This window comes from Fusarium verticillioides, chromosome 6 (genome assembly GCF_000149555.1).
Source record: "Fusarium verticillioides 7600 chromosome 6, whole genome shotgun sequence".
Lineage (NCBI taxonomy): Eukaryota > Fungi > Ascomycota > Sordariomycetes > Hypocreales > Nectriaceae > Fusarium > Fusarium verticillioides.
This window is the reverse complement of record NC_031680.1, coordinates 1,346,220-1,359,685: the sequence shown is the minus strand read 5'-3', so window position 1 is coordinate 1,359,685 and position 13,466 is coordinate 1,346,220. Positions and strand designations below refer to the sequence as shown.

General features: G+C 49.4%; 6 protein-coding genes across 8 annotated transcripts; 3 read left to right on the top strand and 3 right to left on the bottom strand.

The window, feature by feature from the left end:
• The first annotated feature begins 11 nt into the window (after positions 1-11).
• Positions 12-3,522, top strand: FVEG_15038 (hypothetical protein). 2 transcript variants are annotated; one of them, XM_018904130.1, is made up of 3 exons: positions 12-1,378; positions 1,429-2,039; positions 2,107-3,448. In XM_018904130.1, exons 2-3 carry the CDS (start codon positions 1,938-1,940, stop codon positions 2,917-2,919), a joined length of 915 nt encoding a protein of 304 aa, XP_018745776.1. In that variant the 5' UTR covers positions 12-1,378; positions 1,429-1,937; the 3' UTR covers positions 2,920-3,448. The 2 variants fall into 2 exon arrangements, with proteins under 2 accessions (XP_018745776.1, XP_018745775.1); XM_018904129.1 differs by having other exon boundaries at positions 12-2,039; positions 2,107-3,522.
• Positions 3,466-4,759, bottom strand: FVEG_02357 (hypothetical protein). Its single transcript, XM_018889595.1, has 2 exons — positions 4,282-4,759; positions 3,466-4,225 (listed from the first exon to the last, which is right to left on the bottom strand). Exons 1-2 carry the CDS (start codon positions 4,541-4,543, stop codon positions 3,669-3,671), a joined length of 819 nt encoding a protein of 272 aa, XP_018745777.1. The 5' UTR covers positions 4,544-4,759; the 3' UTR covers positions 3,466-3,668.
• A 1,677-nt stretch (positions 4,760-6,436) lies between these two features.
• Positions 6,437-7,868, top strand: FVEG_02358 (50S ribosomal protein L13e). The gene is made up of 5 exons (XM_018889596.1): positions 6,437-6,601; positions 6,682-6,715; positions 6,782-6,828; positions 6,925-7,083; positions 7,162-7,868. Exons 1-5 carry the CDS (start codon positions 6,599-6,601, stop codon positions 7,555-7,557), a joined length of 639 nt encoding a protein of 212 aa, XP_018745778.1. The 5' UTR covers positions 6,437-6,598; the 3' UTR covers positions 7,558-7,868.
• On the bottom strand, positions 7,748-10,242 carry FVEG_02359 (hypothetical protein). 2 transcript variants are annotated; one of them, XM_018889598.1, is made up of 4 exons: positions 10,057-10,242; positions 9,734-9,977; positions 9,430-9,684; positions 7,748-9,381 (listed from the first exon to the last, which is right to left on the bottom strand). In XM_018889598.1, exons 2-4 carry the CDS (start codon positions 9,939-9,941, stop codon positions 7,868-7,870), a joined length of 1,977 nt encoding a protein of 658 aa, XP_018745780.1. In that variant the 5' UTR covers positions 9,942-9,977; positions 10,057-10,242; the 3' UTR covers positions 7,748-7,867. The 2 variants fall into 2 exon arrangements, with proteins under 2 accessions (XP_018745780.1, XP_018745779.1); XM_018889597.1 differs by having other exon boundaries at positions 9,734-10,242.
• A 118-nt stretch (positions 10,243-10,360) lies between these two features.
• On the top strand, positions 10,361-11,546 carry FVEG_02360 (mitochondrial import inner membrane translocase subunit TIM16). Its single transcript, XM_018889599.1, has 2 exons — positions 10,361-10,515; positions 10,607-11,546. Exons 1-2 carry the CDS (start codon positions 10,513-10,515, stop codon positions 11,018-11,020), a joined length of 417 nt encoding a protein of 138 aa, XP_018745781.1. The 5' UTR covers positions 10,361-10,512; the 3' UTR covers positions 11,021-11,546.
• Positions 11,547-11,659: 113 nt separating this feature from the next.
• FVEG_02361 (hypothetical protein) lies at positions 11,660-13,176 on the bottom strand (the record flags this gene model as incomplete). Its single annotated transcript, XM_018889600.1, has 2 exons — positions 11,660-13,004; positions 13,061-13,176. The coding sequence occupies 2 exons, from the start codon at positions 13,174-13,176 to the stop codon at positions 11,660-11,662; spliced, it is 1,461 nt and encodes a 486-aa protein (XP_018745782.1).
• Between the last annotated feature and the right edge of the window lie 290 nt (positions 13,177-13,466).

Genomic DNA, 13,466 nt, shown 5'->3' with positions numbered 1-13,466 from the left:
GACTAGGAATGGGTTTTCGGTGACGTCGGTATGTGAACATATTGTGACACGGCTCGTTGGTATCGTGGCTGTTTGCAAATCTCCCCACGTTTAGAAGTTTGTATGTTCATCACAGTAACACAAGGAATGCGTGTCGCCGAGAAAAGGGGGGCAACAAGCCGTCCAACGATTATTCAACGATTTATCGTAATTCATGCAGTGGAGGATGTGATACTTGTCAAGAAGAAATATTTCGTGTCACATCCCAGATAGTTCTCGATGATCGAGTTTTCGTACAGTTCACAAGATACATACTACCCTACATCGACTCGGATGACCCAGTGGCCGAGCAATGGATCGACCAACTGGAGAAGTTGTCTCAGACATCCCCGAGCCAAATCGAGACCCGTTTCTGACATCTCAGAAGGAACACGCAGTCACTGAGACTCAAGCCGAGTAAGCGAAACATAGCTGAAACCAAGACATACAGAGTCCCGTTGCCAACATGTCAACTCTCACGACTCTCGTCAAACATGGTGAACCGCGTTGCGTCTGAGAGCCTCGCATCGCCTCCGGGAGCGGATCTGTTGGTCCGTGAGACCCTTGATGCTAGTCCAGGCTGTCCACTCAGCCCGCCTCTTTACTCTTCTCGTGTAACTCACGTCGTGAACCTGAGCGAGCATAGCATGAGGCTACGAGCATGAACATGAGCATGACAAGCCTCAATCATTCATCAGGGATCGTGCCGATTAAGTCATCGGCTTGTTCAAGGGATCGCTCGGATTCTCGGCGACCCACGACTAGCACGACTTTGGCCAGTAGTAGCATGAGGCATTGGAATCGGATCGTCTGGTCTGTTGCAAGGTGCGCCGTGGCGTTGGTACAAACTTTGGCTTCCCATCCCATCCATTTCTTACCAGTACACTTTTCATTCACAGAACCAACCAACCAACCAACCCCTTTTTCCTTTTGACAATCATTACAATTCGATTCCATTCACTATATTCTTTTTGTTGAGCTTCCAGTCAAGCTGTCGTATCACTCACTGACGTGTATTGATTTTATTTAATTAACCTAATTTGTTAATTGCTGTGCAAATCATCTTCAACCACCTCTTTTTGTCCTTTGTTTACTTTCGTACTTTCATCCCATGTACTTGTCACCAACGGCTTCGCCCTTCACCAACGTCCGAGTATAATCCCCCCAAGCTACTCCGTATATCCAAGACATTATAGATCAACTTATTTCCCCGCTCCTTCCAATTGTCTCACTTATTTTCTGATATTCACCTCCTTATACCCTCTTTTGATTTGCTGTTGGTCCTCCTTTTTCAAGCAACAGTCAGCCCCAGTCAGCCCCAAAAACCAATTCCCAGCCTCCGCCCACTAGCTTTACTGCTGTGCGTTCTAACTTCCAAGCTTCGCTCCCCACCCTCACAGGCCATTATAGGCTACCACAGGCTGCCTACAGAACCCAGCCGATCCACACTAGTCCGTGGCTTCCTTCGCCGACAACAGGCCGCCACTTCCCTCGTGAATCGGATGCTCACTAACAACTTGCCCACGCCGACCAATCTCTCTTCAACTCTCTACGACCCAACCTCTTGCTCTCTACCTGGGCTTTGTCATTGACGTTATCGTACCGCACCACATCGCATTCATATTTGTCGGCAGCATCACCGCCGACTCGACACTTTTGCTTTATCTCGTATTATCGCGTTACTATACTACACTCACTCACTCGCTTTGCATCGGATACCCCCGCGGTGCTACTGCTACTGTAACTACGACCCTCCAAGGGACCTTTGTCCGTCGACATTAGAGAGCCGTATCCACCTGTGTTAATACCCAGGGTCCGACAGCAAAGTCGACATCATCTGTTCCAGATTGTCGGATTTGTTCAGTATTTTCTGACCGCAACTGCTTTTTCACCAAATCAATATATAGCCAGTGATAAAAATGTTTGCTGTTCAGAATGCTGGCTTCGATCAGCGGAAACGAGCCCGTGAAGAGGAAGAACTCGCTCATGCCAACGGCATGAGCTTCAGTGAGCACCGCAACGTAAGTTTCCTGCAATCCCAGCCACGAGGACGCTTTCACATGATGTCGAATACTAACAATGTGGCAGAAACGTATCCAGTGCCTTCCACTCCGTGCATATCCCAGAACGACACAATGGCAGTCTGATGCGCCTATGCCGGCCCCGAGCTTCGCCCCCCACGATCACCTTCAGCCTGAAATTCGACAATGGTCATCATCAACGAACATGACATCACAGTCCCATGGGGACACCGACATGGATATGATGCAGACATATCAACCTCAACATCATGAGCCGGGCCGACTTGGGGTGATGCACCAAGACTCTGACAACGCAAACGGGCGTCTGCCTACGCCTATTCAGCCAAACTTCGCTGCACAGGTTCGAGGTCAACAGGCTGTGACAACTCCTAACGGTGTTGCAAACCTAGGTCACCAAAACACCGGCTTTGGCGATGATCAGAGTGTCCCTCGCACAATGGCCGGAGGATGGCAAGCCATTCAGAACGAACGACGCCTTCCCTCACCCATTTCTGAAGGTGATGATTCTATGGCCTGCCAACCCATCACCCCCACCGGCATGCAGTTTGATGCCAGTGCCCAAGGTTTTGTCACCCCCGGTATGGAACACCCCAATGTGACCGTTGAGCCATCACCTCCCCATGATGTGGAACATCCTATGATGGATGTGGAATCCCACTGCTCGGGCAATTCAGTTGACGGTGATGGTGATCCCACAACTCCTTCCCCCAGGAGAGGTCATATTCGCAGCCGACACACCGTCAACAACTGGACATGGCAGCCCGGCATGAAGAAGAGCTTCAGCATAGGATACCGAGCAGACTGCGAAAAGTGCCGCTTAAAGGTTCCAGGACACTTCAACCACATCATTGTTTCTTAGGGAAAGGGGAAGATTATACTAGATCCTGTCAAACAACCTTCACTATAGGAGAGCGGTGTGAGGCCGCTTGATTGGAGAAAGAAACGACAGAGGCGAAAACTTGCTCTTGGTGATTTCGTTTCGGGGGAATTGGTTACATCGGCGAAAGGGAGAATAGCAGTCTCAGGCTTTGTGCAACATCGAGAGGAGATGCAAACGCCTTGATAGCTCGCTCAGACTATCACAAACGGCCATAGTTCAGGCATGGCCGGACTTTGAGGAGATGAACTGGAATCTGCCAGTTCAAGACGATCTTTTATTTTTTCCTTCCTTTTCAATTTTTTGTTTTGTTTCCTTGGCGTTATAGGCAATGGCAAGCGGGCGGGTATGGATAGCATTTGGTCATAACGGGTATACATTGAGCACCCTGGAAATAGGGAATCGGAAGTTAGCGATACGATCTTGAGATCGTCAGGTATGCATGACAATACCAGAATAGCGATAATGTCAATTTGAGTAATGGGGACATCACCTTCTCACCCATCTTGAAGAACCCAGTCAGTGACGCTTGTTTGATCGCTTGGTATTGAATAGATATGGTAAGTAGACTTGTTCCATGATGGTACATACAAGATGCTCCCCCGACGCCGTCTAATGCACTGCCAATCTACACATATGATACACTCATTTTGGTCCCGCCACGTACACTCCGCTTTGTTTTTCCTTCATGTTGCCATCCGTTCCTCTTTCCAATTAGATTTTTATACACATCACCAGAACTTCCACCAAGACTTGTTGGATGCTGAGCCACCTGCAGGCTCAACACCCAGCCTGTCTAGGGGGCCTCCATTTTGTTGACGCTCCCGCTCTGCTGCCATCGCCTCCTCCAGCCTCACCTTGACAGTTTCAGACTCGACTGACTGTGTCTGATAATCCTGGGGGCCTTGTGTTGACTCCCCCTTCTTCTCTCCGCCCCCTAGCACACCAGAGAAAACCCCTAGTATACCCTTCCCACTTGATGGCTTTGTAACAGTCTCCTCTGCGTTATCTTTAAATGTGGGCTTGATGTGCTCTTCGAAATGTGTTCGGTGGGAAGGTGCCTCGAGCAAAGGTGGTAGCTTCTCGCCTCTTGCCTCGGCAGCTTGGTTGGCTTCCTCGACAAGGAGGATCTGTTCCTCTGTGGCCTCGCCCTTGATGTAGGCGAGACGTGCCATAGCAAGCTCATCGGCTTCAAGTAGCTTTTGGGCCTCGACCCATTCGGCTCGGCGGGCTCGGTTGTAACGAACCATATCCCAGACAGAGTATCCGGAGACAACAGCTGCAACAACTAGAATGCTTGTCAGCTGGCGAATTCAGTCGAATGTCTCGTTCAGTCCCTCGTACCTGTAAACACCACAATGCTTCCCACCGTCCAACGATGCGCTACATCGAAAATTCTCCTCGAAGCATCGATGAACTTATCAGTCTTGCTAATGCTGGCATGCTGGGCAGCAAGATGAGCCTGTCGCAGTCTCCTCACTCGCTGCTCAGGTGTTTCGCCTGGGATGCGTGGTGTTCTCTGAGCGGCCTTCGATGTTGCGTGGGGGATTGTGGACGTAAATCGTGTTGCGTCCTTTACGCTCCGGGGGCCCATCCTGGAAGCCATTGTCTCTTTGTGAGGAAGGATTTATTCCACGGAGAATAATTACCAGGGCGAGGTGATCGAATGGATTGGCCGTTGACGGGACGGGATGGATGGAAAGTGGTGTCATGAGATTTTTCGAACTGCTGCGAGAAGGAATTGTGAGAATGTGATTGGTGCGGAGTAGCTTCGGGTGAGAGGATGGTGGGCTGTGAAGATGGAGATAATGGAGGATGATGTCGACTACCTGAGAACTCGGATCCCAAGCGCCAAAAAGACTTGGGTATATTTAGCGCAAGCCGTGGAGACCCTTTGACGATTTCATTTTGGCATCTTGTGCCGACAGCGAAGTTTTTTGCTACTGTAGAACGGACATATTTGGATGAATTTGAAGCCATCAAGATGCTCGTCAATCGATCTGGCATTTACAGTCACCACAGCAGTACGTACGCCATATGTTAAGCAAACCTCGAGAGAACAGGAAATGTGCGATATCCCTTTTACCAAGTAATCACGTCCACGGAATGCCCGCGCAGTAACCAAGCGACATGAGTCGACGAGTATCAGATTATCAGCATATCAGTTCACAGGCTACAGCAAATGCAAGTGGGAATCCGAATGAGAAATGTGTTGACGCTTCGACGGCAGGATTGCATCGTAGGCTATGACATTCACCAAGAATCGAACGATAACACGATACACCTGTCTCAGTCATCACAAACAACATAACAGGATCAAGACCGCAAAGAGGGTTCCGTTCTAACCAAATCACGACAACCATACACAAGACTCTTCTTCATGCGACAGCATCAAGCCATCGACACAATGAAAAGTGGTTTTAAATCAAAAATTCCGCCGACTATGGCCCCGAAGGACAATAGAGCAAAGAGTGACTCCGCGATGTGCAATGCAGGCCCTCCATGCTGAGGAAGCCAATTCTTGAGCTGGCCTCCTCTCAACAAGGTAAGTATGAAGAAGAAAAGAAAAACGGAACAAGAGGTGGGAGGGAGACCGGCGTTTTATAGGCAAATAGAGAAGGGATGGATGCCTTGATGCTGAGGCGTGATCTTTGGTGCCTGAGAAATTGCAGGCAGGCAGCAGGGCAGGGGCCACTTTTGTGGATGCTTGAAATTGTGCAACTGCCCGGCACCTGCCAGCCTGTGTGCACCTGCCAAACGAAAATTAAGTTGATTTTATGAAATTATTTTCTGAGCGAATGTGTTCCTGCCGCAATTGGTGGTTGTGGAGTGCGTTGGCCATGGAGAGAGAAAGTCACATCTAGATACAACGACTAGCGCCAGTGTTAAAGAAATGCATGACCGGTCATGATTTGACAAAGACCTCGCTGATCATGATACTTCGAGCAGTTTGATTGATGATACCATCGACTTCTGCAGTATCTACACATTATGTCCTCTTACGCCAGAAAGCCTTAAGGCCATTTCTTTCGTTCGAGCTTAATGATAAAGAACTTTGGCTTTTTTAGGGACATTTATCCTGTCTGCCTGTGTACATGTAAGGCGATGGGCTGGTCTCAGCTTCGATGGCTACTGAACCAAAATACATTGAATGCAAATTTGAAACACTTCTCATGATGTGAAGACTACGAATCACAACATGACAGTGAAACATTCCATGTTCAATGAGCCTGAAGAGATTAGTTGCGACGAGCTCGGAGACCTCAAGAGTAAGGTGGTTCTAGTTCGAGTGAACAAACACAAATATCGTTCTCGGATTCATGCTCATGAATCGTGAGAACGATATACAGAGCCTTTTGCGGCTTCTGCAGCCCATCAACAGCAACTCGCTGCTATTCTGAATCACTTACACCAAGTCCCTCCAAGCTCGCCTAACTACCGACGGCACCGCTGCAACAATCTCCCGATCATGCATTTTTTGAATCTTGGAAGCCCACCTAGCACGTGATCCACATTTTCGAACTCCACCCCACTAAATGGAATCGACCACAGGGCAAAACCCTTCTTGGAGTAGGAAATTGGACAAGCCTCTACCCTCCGAATTTTACACGCCTCACGACCGACATCGACCATCGGAGCACGTTGATCGCAAGCAGACACAATGGTATGGAGATACGCCCAATGCGATGGATAATGTTCATTGCGCTCGAGTGCATTCACATTTGCTGACCTGATTTACTACAGGCGATCAAGCACAACCAGAAGCTCGTCAACAACCGTGAGCCGCACCACTCCCGAATAACGATATGATAGAGAGGATTTGAGGGACTGACTCCTTCAACAGACTTCCGCAAGGATTGGCAGCGCCGGGTTCGAACCCACTTCGACCAGGTATGACGATGCACCCGACGAGAAGAGAAGAGAAGAAACGATTCCTCTCGATTTTCTGGAAATTCACTTGGCACACAAATATTGACTGTGGAATAGCCCGGCAAGAAGTCGCGGAGACGCACAGCTCGTCAGGCCAAGGCTGCTGCCCTCGCTCCCCGACCTGTCGACAAGCTCCGACCTGTTGTGCGATGCCCTACCCTTAAGTACAACCGCCGTGTCCGCTCCGGCCGTGGTTTCACCCTGGCTGAGCTCAAGGTATGATATTCTGCGTCTCGGTCGAATGCGCACGATACGAGATGGGCCAGAAAAATTGCAGTTCTAACAATCACGCAGGAGGCCGGTATCCCCAAGGCTTTCGCTCCCACCATCGGTATCGCTGTCGATTTCCGCCGACAGAACCTCAGCGAGGAGTCCCTTGCTGCCAACGTTGCTCGCCTCAAGGCCTACCAGGAGCGCTTGATCCTCCTCCCCCGCCGATCTAACGCCCCCAAGAAGGGTGACACCAAGACCGACGTCTCCAAGATCGAGAAGGCATCCCACATCTCGGCTACTCTCCCCATTGCCCCCACCGACATCGCTTTCAAGGAGATCAAGAAGGGTGACATGCCTTCCAACATCGAGGCCGGTGCTTACCGAACTCTCCGTGTCGCTCGTGCCAACGCCCGATACGAGGGTGCCCGACAGAAGCGTGTGCGGGATGCCGCCGAGGCTGAGTCGGCTAAGAAATAAACTTGCAAAAAGGGAACTGGTGTTTGAGGGTTTTGCTCTTTGCGTCTCTGAGACATGGGCAACGTCGGTTCGAGGCTCTGATGAAAGGCTTGGCCGGGTATGGAGGAAAGATACTCTAGGTCCAGCTCAAGAAATTTACTGCATGATCACCGGCTTTGCTCTATCACTACTTGGTCAATGGATGCATTACGTGCATATGGTATCTCTTTTTTTTTTAAAAAGTTATTCGTTGATTTCAATGCTTTGAATCATTCGTAAAGTGATGTCTATGTTCCTCGTATCTGTGTCTATTCCATATTTTGAGACTCTGCTACTCTTCAGCCTTTTCCCCCAGCAACTCTGTACCCTGTCGAATTAAGCTGCGTAAATGACCAACTTGCTCTGGCTCCAGAGTATCCCCATTCTTGACAACTTCGGTACACAGTACCAGACAGTTCTCTCTGTCAATCTTGGCCATATTGGCCTTTTGTTTCGGGTCAACCTGCTGAGGTTCCAATGCCAGCTCTTCGGGAATTGCTGGGGGGATTTCGGGGGCACCACCCTCGATCTGTGGTGTTTCATCGTTTGCCGTCTTTCCGGTGACTGCATAACTGAGAGCATCCATAGCTCCAGATATAGAAAGTACTTTGGCGATAACTTGGGCGCCATCCTTTGATCGTGACATGAGAGCAAAGACGAACCATGCCTCGGATTTTAGAATAGGCCACTTCTCTTGAGTGATAAGGAACGACAGCACTTGTGAAACATCATGCTCAGCATAGAACAGATCCCTCGATGGTGCCTTTTCAGTTTCAGAACTCCATCCAGAAAGAACCTCCTCGGTGGGCGCTGTGTGAAGAACTCGGCATATAGTAGCAACACTTCGTGCAGCTTCCAGTCGGGTAGGCTCCGTATCTGATCGATCAAACAGCGAGATCATATCATGAACAGTTGTGCGTTTGTCAGACCCCGCGCCTTCAGCTGTTCTGGGAGTGACAAGTCGACGAACATTGTCTGGGCAGTTCACAAGCAGTAAGCGAAGTAGTGAAACTGCCGAGAACTGGACCTGAGGAAGAGTATCGATGGTCAATATCCTTGGTACACTCACTGGCTCTAGCAAATCCCCTAGGAATGTTTTGTTCTGTGCTGGAATTGCTAGATTCTTGAGGAAGGACAGTGCGGAGTGAAGAAGCTGGGCATCTTTGATCTCTGGATCGGAAAGAATCATGATCAGAGGAAGATGAGCCTGATACTTCTGCACAAAGGCCGTGGAAGCCTGATCTGAACGGGAGAGGTTACCAAGAGCTAGACAAGCTGCGGACTGAAGGATAACATGCGGCTCCTTCAACCATTTAAGAAGCGACTGTGGCACTGAGCTCTCAAGGGAATAATGAGCTGGGAAGATGTCATTGCCAGTCAGGTCAGCTAGGGTTGTAAGCAATGAAGTACACAGCTGCCCTAATTCCTTGGCAGTGTCTTCGTCATCAAGCTCTGAGTCAAATTGAGTATGGGCGATGTAGAATGCCTTGACGAAGACATCTACTTCTTTTGAGTTGAGGAGTCGCTCTTGGAAGGATTCATTAGCAAGATAACTGGCCGCAGTAGATACGAGAGCGAGAAAGTCCTCGATATCAGTGCTGTGGTCAGGGCTGACAGCCAGCTTGAGGAGAACGGAGGCCGTCTCAGAATCTGCAACAGCTACCTCGCCATCTTGTATGATGAGGAGAGTAAGGATCTTGCAGAAATAAGTGACAAGAGGGCTGAAAGCAGCACGGTTGGGTGACTGAAGGAGAGTGATGAGATGACTGCTGAGGCGTGACTCTGAAGCAAGCCGTTGAGCAGGTTCTACAAGTTTCAGTGCTGTGCCACTCGAGCGTTGTCTTCAAGACTCACCATAATCAACAAGGACATTGTAGAGCACCGGAATCAAATACGGAACAAGACTGAGGTCCTGAAGGTGCTTGATGAAAGAAACGATATATTTGCCCTCAACAACTCGAGCTCGATTTTGGTCTGTATCGGCACAAGAATTTCCGGTAACGCGTAGAGCCTGGACTTTGACACCATGAGGCTGCTCCTCATCTGAGGCAAGAATGTCAAGGAAGAAGTCGAGAATTCCCGAATCTCCATAGGGGAGTCTCCAAGCCACTGTGTCCATGTTAACGGACTCACAGATGGGGAGTGATTTCACGCTTACCATCTCGACTTCCGTCGCCTAACGCCTTGGCTGTAGCCTCTAGCGAAGGAGAATCTTGTTGTTTGAGAGTTTCGAGCACGGAAGATAATAGCTTTGTTCGTTTCAGAACAGCACCCTCAGGTTCGTTGGCGGCATCGTAAGTTTCTGGGGATACTCCGCTTCCTTCACACTGTATCAGGACAGCCACGTCTTGAGGTGACATAGACATGATCTCAACTTCTCTCGTGGAGTATGAGATATAATGCTGAAGTTGGACGGATGTTGAATTAGTTACACCAGCCCACTTGAGATACCCTATACAAGTATGTTGAAGAGGTGCTTACAAAATGAACAAAAGTTTCTAAAGCTTCACATTAATGTAAGAAATGAGGAAATAAATCCCTTGACAATTGATATTCAACAACAAGTCTCAGGATCAGTTCATGAAATTTAGTGTATTGCGTCCACGCATCTTTGCGGTCAGCTAACATTCTATTCTGCAGCTCTATCGCGGGGCATTTGTCTCGGTGAAGCTCGGTGAATCGCTGTGCATGTATCATACGGCTAAACTACGGCAGAATATGCTGCTGCTGCTGCCGGTTGATCGGAGGTGCAAAATTCCGACCTCGGAATGATCCGCCTCCGCCGACTTTGCACCCGGGGAAAAAGTCTCTAGCAGCGCCATCACGATCCTTTCCCTCGTCGCGAACGAGGGCCGCTATTTCAACGTCGCTTCTCAGCGATATCTCCACCTTTTCTCCCGATAATCAATTTGTCTACATCACCCATAATTCTTCAAAATGGTATGCGCCCACGTCTTGGATCATGCCCGCCATGTTCTTTACTTCAAGAATCGCGGCATTGGTTGGAGTGGCGGCTAACATATAACCCCAGGCGCACAAATTCGTGGTTACAGCCTTCCTAACAGGCTCCCGAATCCTTGGTCGATCATTTGTCGCAGCTTACAAGCAGGCTCAGGCTGCCTCAGCGTACCAGCGAGCGCAAGCCAAGGCCGGCAACACATCCGCTGGTGCCTCTCTCTCCTCTGGCATGACTCTCGATGAGGCATGCAAGATTCTCAACGTCAAGCCCCCGGCTGGTGGACAAGCCAATGTCGAGGAGGTTCTCTCGCGTTACAAGCGACTGTTTGACGCCAACGATCCTCAAAAGGGTGGCAGTTTCTATCTCCAGAGCAAGATCGTAAGAGCAAAGGAGCGATTCGAGCGAGAGATCGGTCCTATACGGGAAAAGATGGAGCAGGAGGCTGAAATCAAAGAGGGTTTCAAGCCCAAGGTCTACAAGGACTGACGACTCTCCTTGAGGAAATAAAAACGAAAAAGCGACACTTGTACGATGACCTCGTAAAGGAGTTCAGAGGGACGGGAGGGAGGAGTTTACTTTCTCCATGTATACAATGTACATCTTCACTCGACTGCGGCATGGCACGGCGTTTATTGGGTTATCGGTGGCGTGATGAGCCGCTCGAGGTTGGTTGGTTCTTAGACGACAGAAAAAAGAGACAGACGACCTATGCTATCTTATGTTTAATACAACTGTACGATATCAACGGAGTACTCTTGAGTTGGATGTGAGTAGAAATGAGGCCAGGAGCTGGCGTGAGTTGTGGCTGTATATTTCGGCAACAAATGTTTCGCCAAGGACAATGTAGTGTTTCTTGGGACGACATTGTAGTACTCCTGAGACAAACACACCTCACTGGGTACTGATCTATTATAGCCACAAAGCTATTCACACTGCCGGGTTCTTCTAGGCTTATAATTCCTCTCTAGGTTTTATACGTGATGTAATAAGTCTAAATCATGAAAAGGAGCAATATTGGAAGATCAAACCACAAACTTTCCCATAAGATGCAACATGCTGATGAAACCATACAGATGTAACCGAATCAATGTTCCATTACGTTCCATCCAAGGCGCAATATTAAGATTAAACCCAGCCATAATGTTCGGTTGGCACAGGCTGTCCTGTTGTCCTCCATTCTCGAGGCGACTGAGATTCTTCCTGTGTACGATGGGATCTGTGTATGGAGAGTGGCCTGGTTATCTCAATCGACCTTGGATATCCGCTATCCTGGCTGTAGACACTCGAGCTACTCCGATTTTGAACTGGGTCAGGAGTTGGGACCTGAACCGAGGGAGCCCGGACTTGACGTCGTGGAATAGCGGGACGAGTAGGTGGGATGTTTGAATGTACTGCAGCAACGGGAGCTTGAACTGGTCGCTCAGGAATAGGAGGAGGGGGAGGAACTAGACGGGGCCCAGGTTCCTCATCATCAGGAGCCGGATCTTCAGGCTCGTTTGGCGGAGGAAACGAAAATTGGTGCGTTCTGGACCAGTCCCTCACCGAGACTACCAGATTTCTGGCCTGTCTCCCATCGGCCTCTGAGCCTGAATCGTCGAAGGCACTGCCACCAGCTTCACCCATTGGCTCCTCAGGGCCCTCATCAAACTGAATATCCTGGCGGTGTAGAAAGCATTTCCAGGTGATTAGACCTGTGAATAGGATGAAAAATAGAACCGCCATTACGATACCGGCCGTTTGAAGGCCAGCAGAGCGGTTTTTCTTTGGTGGCGTTGGAGTGTCAGTCTCTTTTGGGTCCAATGTTGCTGAAGTCTCAGTCAACCCCATCGATGTCGCTGTACTCTTCGCCGAATTCATTGATGTTGCCGTGGCCTCACTAGGACTCATTGATGCCGTCGTATCCTTCCTTAGATCTACAGTAGTGGATGCCGTCGTGGTGGTAGTCTCAGTCTCGGTCTGCGTTGTTGTTTTCGTAAACCAAGCCAGGGTAGTGCCGTCGTCGGGACCTGGAAGAGTTGACCATCCGACGCGAGGCTTCGTCTGTGTTATTTTGATACTTGTAATGCTTAGTGTCTCCTTGGGATGTTTGAGCGCCGCGATCGAACTGGTAATGTCGTTTTCTGGCTGTTTAGGGCCATCATCATCGCGATCTGGCTGTTGAGGATCATTGCTTCCAAATGTAGCGCCATCATCGGGGCCTGGAGGGGTTAGCCATCCGACACGCGGTTTCGTCTGCGTTGTTCTGCTACTCATGATGGTTGGTGTCTCCTTGGGCAAACTGAGCCCTGTGGTCGAGCTGGTTGTGTCCTTGTCTGGCTGCTCAAGGCCATAGTCATCGCGACCTGGCTGCCTGGGGCCATAGTCACTGCGGCATACGTCGCAGATACTTTTGTAGGTTGCATCGTTGTCTTCATCATACCTGAAGCCGTCGGCGTCGTTATTAGGGAAAGGGTACTTGCGACAAGGGCCACTATACGGAGAGAACATATCAGTATAGTCTTGAGAGATGAAGTATGTATGACTTACCAGCCTGACAACAGCCAGTTGCGGTCTATCGTCGCGTCTGCGACTTCATTTTGGCAATTCAGGGCAGCTACAGGTATTGCCATAACTGCTAGGAGAGAAATTTTAGGAACCAACATCTTGAAAAGTGTTTAAAACAACCAAACGCCTTGAGATGCTGGAAGTTGGGCGTAGTCAAGTCGAGTCTTCGATGGTCGTAGCCAATGCAACGGTCTAGGGGCATAAAGACCAGAAAGGGCAGAACGGATGAGATGAGGGCAACGTTGAGATGTTTTGCGTGTCATGTTCCATTTTGTCTTGTACTTCTAGGCTCCCATACCTTATATACATCCAACAATAGAGTTTTGTGCGTGAATCTTCTCATGGTTGCTAACGAAACTCTACGACAGTTGTTTGCTGCAGACTCTAT